Genomic DNA, 18,065 nt, shown 5'->3' with positions numbered 1-18,065 from the left:
ATTTTTAAATATTTTTACAATATTAGCTTTTAAAAAAAACTTATATATACACAATATAAGAACAATGAATTTAATTAGAAAAAAAGTGAATTTCATATTTTTTTTTCGTTATATATATCTTTTTCTTTTTTTCCCTTTACATTATATTTATATACCCTATCAAAAAATAAAAACATATAGAGTACTGGCAACTTCAATAAACGGTGTTTTATTTGCTTAAATGCTTAAAAACAGTTTACATTTGTTTTTTACTCTCTCCTGAAGATAAATAAATGAACAGTTAAATCTCTATTTGTTAAAATTGCCTATTTATTGGTACACTTAATTTTTTTTTTTTAATATGAAATGAAAATAATTACATAAAAATTAAACAGAGAAATACATATATGTATGTATATGAATTTTTAAGTATATATATAATTTTTTCTACAGTAATCTCATTTTACTTTAATATACTTTTTTTTTAATATTTTAAGGAAACAAATTTTACATTAAATTATTTAAATAATCTCACATTCCACATAGTGTATTTAGTTCCGCTATTTTAATTTAAGTTTTTAGGGTATCTTATATCATTCCAAATTAACAAGAAAAAATAACATTTAACTTTACGATCTAATAATGAAAAAGTAAATCGTGAAGAACATAAGTTCATTTTCGAATTGTTCTAAAATTGTGTTATACCTAAGGTTCCTTTCTTTTGATCTTATTTTTACAGTATTTTATTAAGAGATGGTTGAGAGATTATTAAAAGATTGTTTTTAGAACTCTCTTAATAATTCTAATATATATTTTTAATTTTAAAAGTTTTTTATAACAGTCCGCTAAAAAAATCCCAATTGTGTTTAGTATGTACATCACAATTTTAAGCTATGTTTGTAGAAGGAATAAAGACACTAAAAGATCCAAATTTTAGTTAAACAACGAAATAAAAAACGTATGCCTCTTACTGAAGTTCCTCACAAGTTGGCTTTATGTGTATATATATTATATTATAATTTACTTAAAGAAAAAGTAAATAATATATTTTCACATTTCATCAAAATGTAATGCACATGTCTGTGTAATATATGTTAAGAAGTTGTAAATTTGTTTTATGTACACTTTCAAGTATTAACATTAATGTATATTTAACAGAAGTACTCTTTAGAGCAAATTATGCAAATATTTTGATATACTATTTCATATTTAACAAAAATAAATTAGGAACTACCTGTTTTTTTGTTTTTTATTTTCAGTATGAATAAATTTTTTCAGATTTATTTGTTTTTAACTCATTTTTTGTTGTTTTAATACAGCTAATAACAGATATCTTTTTTTTTTTTTTTGATTTAATGTTTTAAATAATTCCATTCGCTGTATTTATAAAACTTTAAGAGGGTTTTTTTAAGTAAGACAAAATGTGCTGCAATTTTTTTTTTATACTAGCTAAGATTATTTAAAAAAATATATATATAAATGTAGCTTTCGTATTTTAACGAGAAGCTATTCCTAAAAGACTTTTTCTTAAAAGCTATTTAGCTAGATAAAAAAAAAAAAAAAAAAGAATATTAATATTCAATGTCCTTTAGCAAAAATCTGTTTTAACAATTTTTGTTTTTTTTAATATAAATGTAATATTTCTCAATTGTTATTTTAATTTTATTTTATAATTTACCATTTTAAGCGAAACCATAATTGTTCTCACATATATACCTTGTAAAACATTCTTTAAACTTTTTTTAAAAAGACAAACAATCTAATTTTTTCTATATTAAATTTATATATTTATTGTCTTTTATCAGTTCAAGGAAAATGAAAGTTTCTTCAAAGTACACGCCTGCTCTATACATATTATTTTTATTTACGCTGTTGAATATTTTCGTTCTAGGAGAAATACAAGAAAGTAATCCAAATTTTGCAGAAACAGAAAATGCAGCTAAAGCATTTAGAAATTTATTAAATGGTGATATAAATGTTATCAAGTTAGAAAATGGGGATGAACTAAGAATAAGATCAAACGATGAGAAACATGAAAACAATCAAAGATACGATGATGATGATGATGATGATAATAATAATCATAATAACAATAACAATAACAATAATTACTCCTTTATAAGCAATTATGAAGTAGAAACTAATAAAACAAATCCATTAAAAAAGGAAAAATCCAATGAAGTTAAAAGTAAAATAACTGAAGGTAAGGAAGATTTTTATATTTTAGATAGTAAAAGCATTGAAACCATAGCACGAGTTTTTGCTAGGAAAAATGAATTCCATGAATCTGAAATAGAATCATTTGAGCAAAGCCTTAAAGATATCATTAAATCAATAAATAATTAAACATTTTAGTAATAGATATATTTAACTTTACACATCGTTGTACATATACTGCATACAAATAGTTTTTGAATGTCACGTAACATATGAAGTTTCACAAAATACAGACAATAAAAAAATGTTTTCTTTTCTTTTTGTATTTTCATCCTTATTGCTAAGTAATAAATATTATTTTAAAAAGTAAATAGCAAAAAAAGGTTTTCAATGTAATAATTTTTTGTATTCAATATATATTACTTTTTTTTAACATAAATCTTAACAATTTTTATTAACATTTACATACCATATATAAATATATATTTAAAAACATAAAAAAAGATGACAAAAATATATTGTTCCATGTAATCTGCAACATACAAAATACATGAAAATAAATATATTAAAATATATTTTTATTTTAAAAGCTTTAATTTTATGTTCATCGTTTTTATTTTATTTGAAACCTACTTTACTAAAAGAAATATGTATTTTAAAATTTTTTACTTCCATGTACATATTTGCAACACATAAGTTGTTGACGATCTTTTTCAACTTAAAATTTTCACATATACATAATTATTTCATAGAACAATAATTCCTAACAAGCTAAAATAGACAAAAATACAATTGTCTTCTACTATACGTAAGGAAAAAAAAAGCCTTATTTTAAAAAAAATTTTCATAAAAAAATGATGCATTCTCATAGGTAATACAACACGCAGATGTGTAAAATGGAAATATTTAATTTTAATTCTAATAAAAAAAAAAATTTTTAATTATCTATATTCAGTGATGATATTTTTTCTATTGCATAAAATGCTTATGCAATTTTCATATTTTTTATTTTCTATTAAATTAATAAAAAAAGTAGAAATACACAAATAATATTTATATATTAGGTGATGTTTCATTTCTATTTGAATTTTTCATGAGGATTTACTATTTTTATATGGAAATTTCACCTTCAATAATTTATTTAAGACTTCTTTTCATTTTCTGTTGAACAAGATAAAATTGAAAAACTTTTAAAATATGTATATTATTTTATTTTATAAAATAATTTTTTTTTCAATTTTTCTAAAGTGATTTAATACTGTTGAAGAAAAAGTCATTTCAACTAGGTACAATGTAACATTTCCATTATGTTAAATAGGGGTGTACAATTGAAAAAAAAATTTCTTTTTACAATTAATTGTGAGATTAGATATAGTATATTTTTCGTTAAAACATGGGTAGCTTGGAAAATTTATATTTTTTAATTTATTTTCCTTTATTCCATTTCTTGTTAATTACTAATACATCAGTATCTCATAAATAGGTTTGAGAAAGAGATTTCATTGTATATTCATTATTTTAGGAATGTATTTATCATACTAACATTTCAGGAGTAGAACCTGTCCTATTCTGATTAATGAATGGGCAAAATAAACTGTAAAGTAATGGATACATTAATGATTAAAAGGATATTCATAAATTACATAATAATAAAAAAGCATAATGAATTTAATTGTTTTTCATCGCCAATAATACACTAAAATGAGTTTAATGAGGAATATAAGAAAACCTATTAATATGATAATAGCTGTGCATAATATATTTATACGGCAATTGCAAATAAACTATATTTATTTCTATGAACATAAATGAGTTATTGTTGAAATATTAAATATAAACTCGATAACAACTTGTCACCATTTATAAATAATTTTTAGTTCTAAATAAGTATAAAATATACACATAAAATGTTGTAGTAGAAGCTTAGAGCATATAAAATGGATGTTTCATCCTGATTATTTATATATGTTTTAATCTACATATTGTAATTTTGTTCAATATTATAGTAAACACTGAATTGGAAAAAAAAAGAAAACATGTGTAAGGATAATGATGCATTAATAATGCCATATATTTCTGTATATATTTTTCGTGCTATTAAAGCAGTTTTAACAAAAATACATAGTTTGCAACATCCATAATATATTAAAGAAAAAATTGTAATAATGTCCTAAAAAAATAAGAATACGGTTATGGAATAATACATGTAAATTTAATGAAAAATTATATTTTTTATTATTCACATTATTTATTTAAAGACTCAGTTCACGTCCCACTTCCAAAGTCGTATGATCAGAAATAAGTAAACATGATTTTGTTCGCATATTGTACACTATAATATATTTTTTTATAATTAAAATGAAATTTTTGAAAAAGAAAATATGAAATATTTTTTACATCTAAACACAGTTTTTCACAGTTTAATATGAAATATTATTACTAAATTTAAAAAAAAGTTCATAAAAAAAAAAGAGGCATTATACATATAATAATTAAGGTTCTCGTATTACATATTTTTATTTATTCATTAAAAAGATGTTAATACAGTATAATAAACCATTAGTATTTTTTTTATATGTATATATTCATTCTACAAAGTTAAATATATCATTGATATTTAATGAGACTGTCAAACAACCTATTAAACCAAATTTATTTATATTACACTGAATATGAAAATATTGTAATATCATATACATTATTATTATATTTATCGTTTTACATTTTATTATTATTATATTATGTCCTACTTTTAATTTAACAAATTATATAAATTATATAAATTTGTGGAACTTTTTAATATATAAATAATTATTATATATTTAATATATATTTATATTTTCGTAATTTCAAATATTATAAAAATTAATTTATTATAATTATTTTAACATATTATCATGGATTTATAATATTCAAGATAAATTATTAAAGAAATATTTAACTTAAATAAAATATTACTTATTAAAAAAAAAAAAAAAACACAGTTACTTTAATTTTTAAAATATAAAATATAAAATAAAATATATCTTTTTATTAATTACTTAAATTCTTCACTAATATATATAAGTTTTATTGTTATACATTTGAATTTCATATTTAATTCATGTTATATTTTATTATTTAATATTAATTAATTCATCAATAAAAAAAAAAAAATGTATATTAATTTTTGATTTAATAAATAAATTAATTATTATACATTTAATTAAAAATAGTAATTAATTAAATTATTTATTAATTTAATTAACTAATTAATTTTATTATTATATATAATTAATAAATCAATAAAAGAAAAAAATATATATTTGAATTTAACAAATAAATTAATTATATATATTTAATCTGTTTATTTAATTAAATATTTATTAATTTATTTAATTTTTAAATAATTTTATTATTTTATGTAATTGATTAAATTTATTTACTATTTAATTAATTTATTTAAGTTAATAATAATTATATTTTATTTAAATAACTGTTTAAATTAAATAAATTATGAAATTATTTCTGTATTATTTAATGTGATATAAATAATTATTTTATTTTAACAACATATAACATCAATTTTATATAATTTGGATTTTATATACATATAATATTAAAAAATATATTAAACTAATTGTAATACTAATTATTTGTAGGTTTTTTATTTACTAAATTATAAATGCATTATTTTATATTTATTTAAGTAAATTGTTTATATTAATTTTTATTTTAATAATGTAAATTCCTTAAAAATTACGAATAAAAACAGTTTTTATTAGTATTTTTATTAATTAAATTATATATTTAATTATAACACTATAATTATATAATATTATAATAAAATTTATATGTAAGTAAATTATATTTAATTGATGTATCCTTAATTAAATTTATTATTTTAAATTCTATATATATATATATATATATGCCTATATTAGTAATTTAATTTATTATTTTTTTAAATAATTAATTATTATTAAATTAATTAATTTAATTTCAATTTAATTAATTAATTAATTTTTTATCTTAATCTATAATATTTATTTGTTTAATTAATAATATCTATTTTAATTAATTATATACATTAATTATTTATTATTTTTTTTTAATTAACTGCTTAATTATATATATATTGTTTTATTTATTTTTCATACAGATTAATTATATTCAATTTAATATGAATAATTATTTATATTTTTTTATGTAGTAATAATAAAATTAAATTATTTTATTTATAATTAATATATTGAAACAAAATAAATATATATTTATATATAAAAAGAATTATTAATTAATTACATAAATATTCAATTAATTTATATTATATATATATTTTTTTATTTTAATAATTTAAAATATATTAAAATAAAAAAAACCTTAATATTATATTACTTAATTAATATTTTTATTTTATTAATTAATAATTAATCATAAATTTTCTTTCTTTTCGAATTATTAAAAACTAAATTAAAATGAAGAGTTAAAGTATAAATTATTTTAAAATGATATAAATTTCATAATATATGTTATTGAATATTTTTATTTATTAGTAATAATTTATTATTATTAATGTTAAATTTAAAAAATAAATAATATAATTTTAATATAATTATTTTTATTTATTTATTGTTAATTAAATTATAATTATTTATGTTTAATATAATATTAATTATGTATATTTAATTATAATTTTTTAAAATTCGATTATATATATTATAATTTATATTTAATATTATCATTTATATATAATTTAATTATAATATTATATATTTAATTAAATATAATTATTTATTTTTAATTTTATTATATTTAATATAATTAGGCATTATTATTTACTTTTAATTTTAATATACTTAATATAATTATATATTATTATTTTCTTTTAATTTAATTATATTATATTTGATATAATTAAAAATTATTACTTATTTCTAATTTATATTATTTATTCCTCTTAATTTATTTTATTAATTAATTATTATATTTAATCTTCATATTATATTACATATTTATTAAAATCCCCTTTTTCTATTTATATTGTATGTAAGTATTTATCTTCAGTAAAATTATTATGTATTTTTATTTAATTTATGAATTATTTTATTTAATGTATTTATTTTTATTGTGTAATATTAAAATAAAATATTCTTTGTTATTAAATGTTTTTTATATAATTACTTTTAACTATATATATATATAATACACATTTTTTTTTTTATTTTATATTTTGTATTTTAATGAATAATAAAAAATTTTTAGAATTCGCGATTTAATGTTTATTTAGCAATACTTAATAAAATATTAAATTAATTTATACTTTCAGTGCTTGTTTTTTTAATGTACTAATATAAATTTGTTTGTTTGAACTTCTTATTCTTATATTTTTGATGCAAATTTTATTAATATTATAATGTATACATATAATTTTTATAATTCTGTGTAAAGCAAATACTCTTTTAAAAATATTTTAATTTTATCTTTTTTGTTTATATTTTGGACGTTATAATAGAAGAAATGTAAAATATTAACACATAATGGGAAAATATATGAACAAATATTTTATGCATATTTTTAAAATATTTGTTAAGGTATATGAAAGAAAATTAATAGAAATAGGAAATGCCTAGACCCTGTGCAGAGTAAACATTAAGTGTATTGTCATGAAATTCGAAAACATTTAAACATATATATATGTTCATTTTGAGTAGTGGTTTAACTTAGCTATATTTTTTTTCAATCTAAAACTAAATTTATTAAGGGAAGGAAAAAGAAATAGAAATAAAAATAAATGTTTATTTTATAAATGTGCAAATTTATAAAAGTCATTTTTGAAATATACCCAAAAAAAAAGGTTTCGTAATCAATTATTTATATTTAATTTTTTTTTACATATAGCCACAGTTTTAGTGTTATGAATATTTTGAGGGAAGAGTATTACATTCCAAAAATTTATGTTCATTATTAATATAAAAATAAAACGTTGAAAATTATAATAACTTTAGCTTATATAATCCCTGCTTCTAAGAAGATAAAGCATTAAATCCTTATTGATATCATACATTAAGCAAAGAAAAGAACTGTATACAATTAAGGTTCATAGTTAAAAATAATGCAAGCTACAAGGTGATACAAATTATAAAAAACAGTATAAAGCAAAGTCATAGAAATATTTCAATCTAAAAAAAACTTTTCATTTTAGGGTATAGGCAAAAATATTTATTTATATTTAATTCAGAGTTAATAGTTTTTAAATGGCAGCATTTTTTTTTTTGAAAATTTACATTTATAACATGATCTATAGATTTTCAAAAAATAGACACACTTAGCAAGGTTTACACAAGACAATTGCTCGTATTAATATTTATATCCTTGTATAATTTTATATATATTATTTTAAATAAAAGCAAATATACTAAAATTGGAAAAATATGTAGATCAATAAATAACATTATGGAATAAAAATAAAAAACATGCGCAAAAAAATATTTTTTAACGTATAAAAAAATGTATAAACCATTTCCTATATTTAAATAAATAATGCTAATTAAAAAATTAACTTGATCCTAAAATGTTTAAACAATAATATATTATATTCTTAAAAATTTATAACACTAATGTGTAAAATGTGCATAGAATATTTCTGTAATGTTCAACAAATCGTTGGTCGATTATACTTTTCCATTATATTGATATTATAATAAATAATATTATTTCATAGAACAATGCAAATTTACTTTTTTATTCTTATCAATGCGTTCAAAAAGGAGAAAAACTCTTCAAGCAAATTATTATGTAATATAATGTCATTAATTAGCCATTTTTATTACTACAAGAAAGTAAGAAAAATAAAAGAAAAAATTTACTTTAAAAATATTTTATTCTTATTTTAAACGCCATATCGGTTGCATTACAACGAAAGAAAGCTGAAAAGTAGATATTAATCCTACACATTATCGTTGAACTTTTGTAATTTATGTAGAACTTTTTAAAATACAGCTTAAAAACTTCTTTAAAAATTTCATAAGATAAATGTATGTATATATACATGCTTAGCAATACTTTAACGCTCATGTTAGAATATAAAGTCTATACATTTTAGATATTCTGAAAGGATAAAATGTAATTTAGAATAAAATAGTAAATCAGTTACACGACGAACAAATAAATAAAACAATACATAGAGGAAATCATAATATAGAAAGGAAAAAAAAATGGAAGAAAATTATATGTAACATAAAGATTTAGTCAATTCTACAATTACAGGAATTTTGCACTTCCTAAAATGAGAAAACTCTTTTTTTTTTATAAAAAATGCTTATAAGTTGATATGTGCAATAAAAAGACATATATATGCATTAACATAACAATAAAAAAAAATTAATATAATAAATCAATGGATTAATAATAAATTACAAACGTAAAGTTAATACCAAGAACATAATAATAAGAATAATTATTAACAGTGGATTCCACATTAAAAATAACACAATTTTTTATGAAAAAACTGTTACTTAATATTGCTGCTACTAATAAAACTAACACGGGTAGTTGAAAAATTATGAAATTAAAGAAAACACATGTAGCAAATGTGAAAAAGGACAATATGAAATATTCATACAAAAATAAAAAACAAATTATTTGACTTCTCTATTTCTTAACAAATATATGTGAAGTTAACATGGATTTAAAAGTCAATTTTGTGCTTAAAGAAAATGGAAATGATTTACAAAAAAATTTCAGGTGTTCCTTCCATTAATAATGTAAAACGCAAATTTTATTTTATATTTTCAAAAGAATACAGTGGAATGTGGTAATTTTAAAAATATATCATCTATGTTAAGATGTTCATTACTGCATCTATCTTAAGGAAAAAACTTTTTCAATTTAATTTTTTTTGTTCTAAGATTAATATATTATATTATTCAATAAATGGAAAAATTAATACTAACACATAAAACTTTTTTAAATATTATTTCTCATCAAAACATCGTTTCAACTTTTGAAATGCCCCAGTTTTATATTTGAAATTTTTTTAATATTCACGTTAATCCCTCAATATAAAAGCTTATAATGCATTTTTTTTGTTTTATATTTTCTTCTTATTTTACACCTTGATAAGATATAATGTACAGAAGGCGTTTAATTTCTATTTGATATTTATCTTTTAGTACAGTATTTATGTAAATATTTACATATAAGTCTTAAAATTATGTTATTTTTAAAATAAACATTCACTTTTTTGTTTTTATTTTAATTCTCTTATTACATCTACAAAGATTCATAAGAATATGTATTTTTTTTTTTTTAATATATGTATTATTTTGTACATAATAAGGACGTTCTCGGTAAAATAAATGCCATTTTATAAATATGTTTTAGTAATTAATTTTTTTAGTGTATTCATGAACATTAACAAAAACCAACCTTGTAAGAACATTTTGTGGTAATTATGAAGGTTCTATAACTATGTTTTTTATGCTTAAAGCTTTATTTTTAATATATCAATATGAACATTATTCAGTTTGTTTATAAATTATCGATTTTCTTTTTGTAACAAAGGGGTTTATATTTTTTTAAAAGTGCTATTATTTAATGGTTAGGTGAAAAGTTTTTATTTTTAATATATATCAGTATTACACTTCTCAATTTTTTTTTATGTATTATACTTACGTAAGAAAAATAAAGCAAATTAACATTGAATAACCATTTATTAAATTAAAATATGACTAAATATGAAAAAAAAGAAAAGAATTTAAATAACAACAATGAGAAAAAACAAACTGAATATGTGTCATTTTTTAGTTTTATAACCTTTCACTGGGTAACACGATTGCTATATAATATTAATAAGGAAGAAATTAAATTTCCGGAGTTACGAAAAAAAAGTTATGTGATATATTATACATCTAAATTGGAAGAAAATTTACGAAAAATAACTGCAAAAAAATATAGTTTTAATAAATTCTATAAAAAAAAGGAGGTTGATGTAAAAATTCCGTCTAATTCAAAGGACATAAAAAAAAACAAGGAATATAACATACATTACAATAATATTCTATGGTCAATCTTTAAAACGTTTAAGGTCCCTATAATATTAATAATTTTCTTTAATATTTTACATACCTTTTTCATAATTATCACTGGAGGATGTATAGATAAATATATGTTCATTTTGAGGGATAAAATTATTGCATCTTATCCCGTTTTTTTGAATAGCTCAAAAGTTATATTTGGATTATATATCGTTGCTTTATTATTTATAGAATTTCTTTTTGATTCTATTTTGAATTTTTACTATTATGAATTTCTGGTAAATATGGAAATATCTCTAATACATTTCCTCTACAGAATTAATTTATATAGTTATAATAATAATTTGATCAATCAGTATATAAATAAAGATGGAGGGGACTATTTATATGTGCTCGCAGATGATATAAAAAGAGATTATTCTTATAATAAAATTAATGAGACTTTTTGTGGTATAAATGAATATTATGGAAAAAATATTGATCTTTTGTTTAATAAAAATTTTTACAAAATAAATTTTTTTAAAAAGAAAAATATGATTAGAGAGGAAGACAAAATAGAAAAAGAGGATGCATCTAATTTAAATATTTATAACATAATGTTTTCAGATGTTCCGTCGTTAGTTCTATTTGTTGGTGCTATTATTAGTTTATGTAGTATAATTGTTAAGTTTCATATATCTTTTTATGTTTTTTATTTAAGGATGGGATCCAAAGCTGTAAAAACTGGAGTTTCACTTTCTATTGTACTATATAGCATAATGATTCTGTTCGAATTTTTACCAAGTTTATTTAAGAATAAATATTTAAAGTATAGAGACAAAAGAATTGATAATATGCACCATGTATTGAAAGAATTTAAATTAATAAAAATGTTTAATTGGGAATCATTTGCTTTTAATTATATAAACTTTTTTCGAATAAAAGAAATGAAATTTTGTAAAATAAGACTTTATTTGGGAACTGTAGGAATTTTCATAAATGCAGTATCATCTGATATAGTTGAAGTGGTGTTATTTTTTTTTTTTATAAGAGAAAAGTTAGATAATAAGAAGGAAATTAATTTTAGTTCAATTATTATGCCATTATATGTGTACAAATCTTTAATTTCAAGTGTTTCCAATTTTCCAAATTTAATGAATCATCTAATAGAAGGAATAGTAAATATTAAACGTATAACTAAATATGTAAATTACCATTTATATTATAGTGATATTAATAATTATTTTAAATATTTTTTAAAAAACAATAATTGTTCTAATATATTACATGTTACAACATGTTTACATAGTGACACAGAATATTATCCTACTTACAGAAAATATTATAAGAAACTAAAAAAGAGGCTTAGGAAAATCCTTTGCTTCCTCTTTTTTAGTAAAAGAAGTAAACATATAGATATAATAAATAGAAAAATATTATCAGATTTGTATTATAACAGAGATAAAAATGTTAAAAAAATATGTTTCCAGACTAGATTTAATTCGAGAAATAATGATAATAATATATATGTGAAAAAAGAGAAAAGAAATAACAATCATATTATTATAACTGAGAATAAAGAAACTGATATAATAATAAAATTACAAAATTGTTCTTTTGGCCAAATTAAAAAGGGTGATAACAAGTTTAACTACATTTTAAAGAATACGAACTTTAATTTAAAAAATAATACCATAGCAATAATCATTGGAAATGTTGGGTCAGGTAAAACTTCTTTTTTTCAATCCATTTTAGGGAAACTTAAATTGATACATGGTTGTTTTTATGTTAAAAGCTTTTTGTATAATATGCCTATTTTATATGTCCCTCAGGATTGCTGGTTGTCAATAGGGCATATCAGATCAATGATATTATTTGGAAATGAATATAATTCACAAATTTATCGTTATACAATTGTACAGAGTGAACTACTAAATGATTTAGCTTCCTTTAAAAATGGAGATATGCGATATATTAACGATGAACATAACTTAAGTAAAGGACAAAGGGTAAGAATTTCTTTAGCTCGAGCTTTGTATCATCACTACATGCATATGTATAAATTTAGTGTTTGTTGTGAAAAAGATATATATGTAAATAAAAGTATTAAAAAGGAAATCAGTGCAAATGAATTTTTAAATGATTTAAATGATGAGTGCACCTTTCTTAACCACATCGTTCCATTCAGTGAACACTCAATGAAAACCTACTTAATAGAGAAAAATATTTTCTATTTATATTTACTTGATGATGTGTTTACATCTTTAGACCCAGCCATATCTAAAAATATTTTTTATAATTTATTTTGCAAAGAGGAAAACAAAAGTTTTAAAGATTGTTGTAGTTTTGTTGTTTCTATGAATGAAAGCACATTTTCGAACTTTTTAACTAATGACATTATTGACAACATTCAGTATACGGTAGATATTTACGAGTTGGAGAGTGAAACACTAAAATATAGAGGAAGTATATCAGAATACATAGAAAGAAACAATATAAACATGAAAAAGGAAAATAATTTCAATAAAACAGAAATAAATATAGCTTACACAAAATTGAAGTTGGGTGATGAAACAGAAGAGTGCAATAAAAAACATAATGAAACAGAGTATGCAAAATGTAGTATTATACCATTAAAAGGGATAAATGAAAATGATTCCTTTACAATAAATAATGTTAGTGATGTAGAATCGAAAAAAAGTTGTTCATTCAATTCGTTGTATTTAAAAAATACCTACATTTTTAATATGAATAAAAAGTTGAATAGTGATAATATTAAAAAATTGGTAGGAGAACAATATTATATACATGAAAATCGAAATGTTAAGAAAAGTACATCACTAGAATTTAGATATAATGATTCTGTAACCCCTTCTGGTGCTTCTGATAGTGATGAAGATTCAATTTTTAAAGGAAACATACAATTAAAAACGTACACATGGTACTTTAGAAAAGTTGGGTATGTTGTACTATTGTATATACTAATTTTTATGTTTATATCTATATTCACAGATGAAATAAAATTTTTCATTTTAAGTATGATTAGTATAATTTCAAGAAATGATAAAAAACATTCTAATGAAATTCTACAACAGCAAGCTAAGTATCTAAAATTATTTGTGATCCTACCAATAATATCAGTAATAGCATCTTTTTTTTGCTTCATGTTTATAATCTATGGTACAGTAACGTCAGCGGTGAAAGTGCACACGGATGTTTTAAATTGTATTCTACGCGCACCTATATATATATATTATAATAGTAATTTAGGAAATATTATAAATAGGTTTGTTACTGATATATATTCATTAGATAATGGATTTTTAAAGAGAATTTATAAAGTTATATTTCTTTTTTTTAGACTTTTTTTTTCAGTAATTTTATTATTTTTTATGATGAAAGATTCTGTTATTATATTTCCTTTAATTGTTTTTTTAATTTATTTTTTTGTTTTTAAAAAATATTCCGAGGGATGTAAAGAAGCTCAAAGGGGTTACTTAAGGTGTCATTCCCCATTATGTAATATATATAGTAATACTATATTAGGGAAAAATATAATTAATTTATATGAAAAAAATTCTTACTATTTAAGTGTTTATGCACATTATGTAGACACACTCAGAAATTACTACCTTTTAAAGTGGGCAATAACTATATGGGCATCTTTTTATATTAGGCTGATCGTTCTAATATTGACTACTTACTTCATTATGCATCCTCAAATATTTTTTAATGGAAAAAATAAGCAACCAGGAGAAAAAAATGACGAGAAACTTATAAGTACAGTTGGATATTGTATAACATTTTCATCTAGACTTGGGATCCTTACAAAAATTTTGTTGTCTGACTACACTTTTGTGGAGAAAGAGATGTGTTGTGTGCAAAGATTAGAAGAATTCTCAGAATTGCCTAATGAGAAGAGCTGTTTAGATAAAGAAAAAGAACTAGTGGCAAAATGTAATGAGAAAAGAAAAAATGTAGTAAAAATTGAAGTGGATGGGCAAAATGAAGTGAAAAATATATCCAATTCAGATGAGGATTCATCTTTACCTATCATTAATATCCCCGCTTATGTGGATGAATCAAAAGAAAAGTATGGTATTTATTTTGAAAATGTGTTTGTTAGTTATAAGAAAAAATTCCTTTTAGACAAAAACAATTGTAAATACTGTTATATAGATGAAGAACCATCATTAAAAAATATTAATCTTTATGCTTTGAAAAATCAAAAAATTGGTATAGTAGGTAAATCGGGGTCAGGAAAAAGCACAATTATTTTATGTATTCTAGGATTAATTGATATTAATAGTGGAAAAATAACAATAGAAGGTAGAGATATTAGAACTATTCATAGAAAGGAGAAAAATAGTATAATTAGTGTATTACCACAATCTTCTTTTGTTTTTCATAATTGGAATGTAAGAACATTTATTGATCCATATAAAAATTTTACAGATAAAGAAATTGTTGAATCTTTCAATTTAATTGGTATAAATTTAAGTATCAACGATTTGGATAAATATATATATATAAAAAAGGAGGAGAATGTAGTTAATGAGACAAGAAAAAAAGAAAAAAAAAAAAGGAAAGAAAAGATAAACGCTTTAAGTAATACTATTCCTTTAACGGATGGTTGCATACGGTATCTTTCGTTAGTTCGACTTTATTTGAATAGGAATAAATATAAATTTATATTAATTGATGAAATTCCTACTTTCGCTTTTAATAATATTGATTCGTATTTTAATCATTTTTTGAATAGTAACGCAAAACCATTCAATTACATTATAAGAAATTATTTTCCAAATAACACAGTTTTGATTATTTCTCATGACACTAATACATTGTCTTGTTGTGATTTTATATATGTGTTAAAAAACGGGGAAATCACTTATCGCTGTAGTTGTAAAGATATAAAAACGCAATCGGAATTAGCGGACTTATTAGAGAAAGACTGTTGATGAAGGAGTTTTATCCATGTGCAAATATATTATATATATATATATATAATAGTATGTGCCGTTTGCAAATTTTCACTATGTTAAAAATAATCTTGTAATCGTATGATTTGCATATATACATACATATATATATATACATGTATACATTTATATATATGTATATATATTTATTTATCACTTTCGTTTAGTGTCCATTCCATTTCCATAATGAACAAATAAAATGAATTATAATTTTTTGTACCTTTCAAATGTTATGGGCTTAAAAGATATAGTTTTTTCTCCTTGTCCCTCTCTTTTTTTTTTTTTTTTTTTTGTTCTATTCTCTTTTGTTTTCATTTATTCTTCTCTGTTACTATATATTAATCTAACAAAAAAGAATAGTTCTTAAAACTCATTAAATATGAATAATAATCATACGAATAAATGGGTCATTATAACGAAAATTATAAATGTGCCAAAATAAATACATAGTAATTCTTGGCCTATTATTACACTTATATATTGATATTGTACATGTATGTAAATGTATAATACAACATGTTTTTTGCGTGAAAAGAACTATGAAGTTTTGTATTTAACTATTGTTAACTTTAAAAGGAAAGTTTATTTTATATTATCAGTTTTTATTTTGCATAATATGAGTAATAAGCATCAAAAAAACAATTTTTTTTTTTCTTAGTTTATCAGTTACAATATGTAGTAATTTCAAATTATGCAGTTTTGCGCACACATGATAAGATAATATAAAATAAAAATATGAGTGCTAATTTTTATAGATAATAATGTTCGCATACAAAATTCAGCTGTTCCTCCGGATGGTTCATGAAACACAATAAAAGGGTATTCACATATATAAGAGCTTTATTTTTCTGCGTGTCCATTTGTTTGTTTTTTCTGTTTTTACATGTTTGGGAGAATTTTTTTTATTTGGCAGATAATCTGGCAGTTTTATTTTTATGTACTATATATTATTACACATGTTTTTGTAGTGTGTATATACAAATACTACTATATAAACAACAATGAGGTGCTTATTATTTTTTTTTTTTTTAAATAAATTTGTAGGATGTTTCATTTCTTTCCATTATTTCTGTATTTTGTTTAATAAGATAAAAATTAAAACAAAAAATTTAAAAAATTATTAATACTTTTTTTTACTTTGTTTAAATAAATAGACATTTCTGCGAATAATGGATATACCCCTTATGATTGGGTGAAAGGTCCGTGGTTTTGAATTCATAATTTACGAGGATTATGGTTAAATGCGTGTAGTTGATGGAGAGAAAATAAAAGCCATGAGGGAAGGATAAAATAGTGCAAAGGAATGATAAATTAATAATCAATTAAATGGTACGTGAAAAATAGTTAGGGTCAGGCAGATTACAAAGGGAAAAATCTAAGGCGGGGGAGGTAGAAAACCTATGAGAGTTCTTTTTTGTCCTTTTCAAAAGAAACAACGGAAAGGTACGATAATAACGATAAAGCAGTTTATTGAGAAAAACGAGAAATATACCTTCGTTTTTCCTTTTTTTTTTTTCATTTAAGGGGAAATGGATAGTTATACATATATATATATATATATATATATATATATATATATATATACGTATATTCCATCCGGGGTACCTAAATAATTATATGACCTTTTTGTTGAGCTTTGTGATATATGAACTAGGAAATAGTTCCTTAAGAACATGGAATAATTGTACAAATTGTAGATGACTTTATTTTCCGTGGGGTGTTGTGAACATGAAGGTAAACTTTTGTTTTAGAGTCTGTTGTGGCTTATCCCCCCCATTTTTAAAGTTACTCTTAAAATTACATTAAATAGTTGCAATATAATAATTGTATGAAATAAATGAAACATGTGTTTTTTATTAACATGAATTTTATTGTATCTATCTATTTACGTGTGATTATGCTTTTGATACATTTTTAAGTTATTAAATATTTACTTCAGAAAAAAATTACA

General features: G+C 20.3%; 2 protein-coding genes across 2 annotated transcripts; both read left to right on the top strand.

Moving 5' to 3' along the window:
- Positions 1–1,794: 1,794 nt before the first annotated feature.
- MKS88_000649 (uncharacterized protein) lies at positions 1,795–2,325 on the top strand (the record flags this gene model as incomplete). Its single annotated transcript, XM_067217705.1, has 1 exon — positions 1,795–2,325. One exon carries the CDS (start codon positions 1,795–1,797, stop codon positions 2,323–2,325), a length of 531 nt encoding a protein of 176 aa, XP_067075434.1.
- Positions 2,326–10,843: 8,518 nt separating this feature from the next.
- MKS88_000648 (ABC transporter C family member 1) lies at positions 10,844–16,093 on the top strand (the record flags this gene model as incomplete). The annotated part of the gene is made up of 1 exon (XM_067217695.1): positions 10,844–16,093. The coding sequence occupies one exon, from the start codon at positions 10,844–10,846 to the stop codon at positions 16,091–16,093; it is 5,250 nt and encodes a 1,749-aa protein (XP_067075433.1).
- Positions 16,094–18,065: the final 1,972 nt, after the last annotated feature.

Source organism: Plasmodium brasilianum, chromosome 2, assembly GCF_023973825.1.
Source record: "Plasmodium brasilianum strain Bolivian I chromosome 2, whole genome shotgun sequence".
NCBI lineage: Eukaryota > Apicomplexa > Aconoidasida > Haemosporida > Plasmodiidae > Plasmodium > Plasmodium brasilianum.
This window is presented reverse-complemented; position numbering and strand designations above follow the sequence as displayed.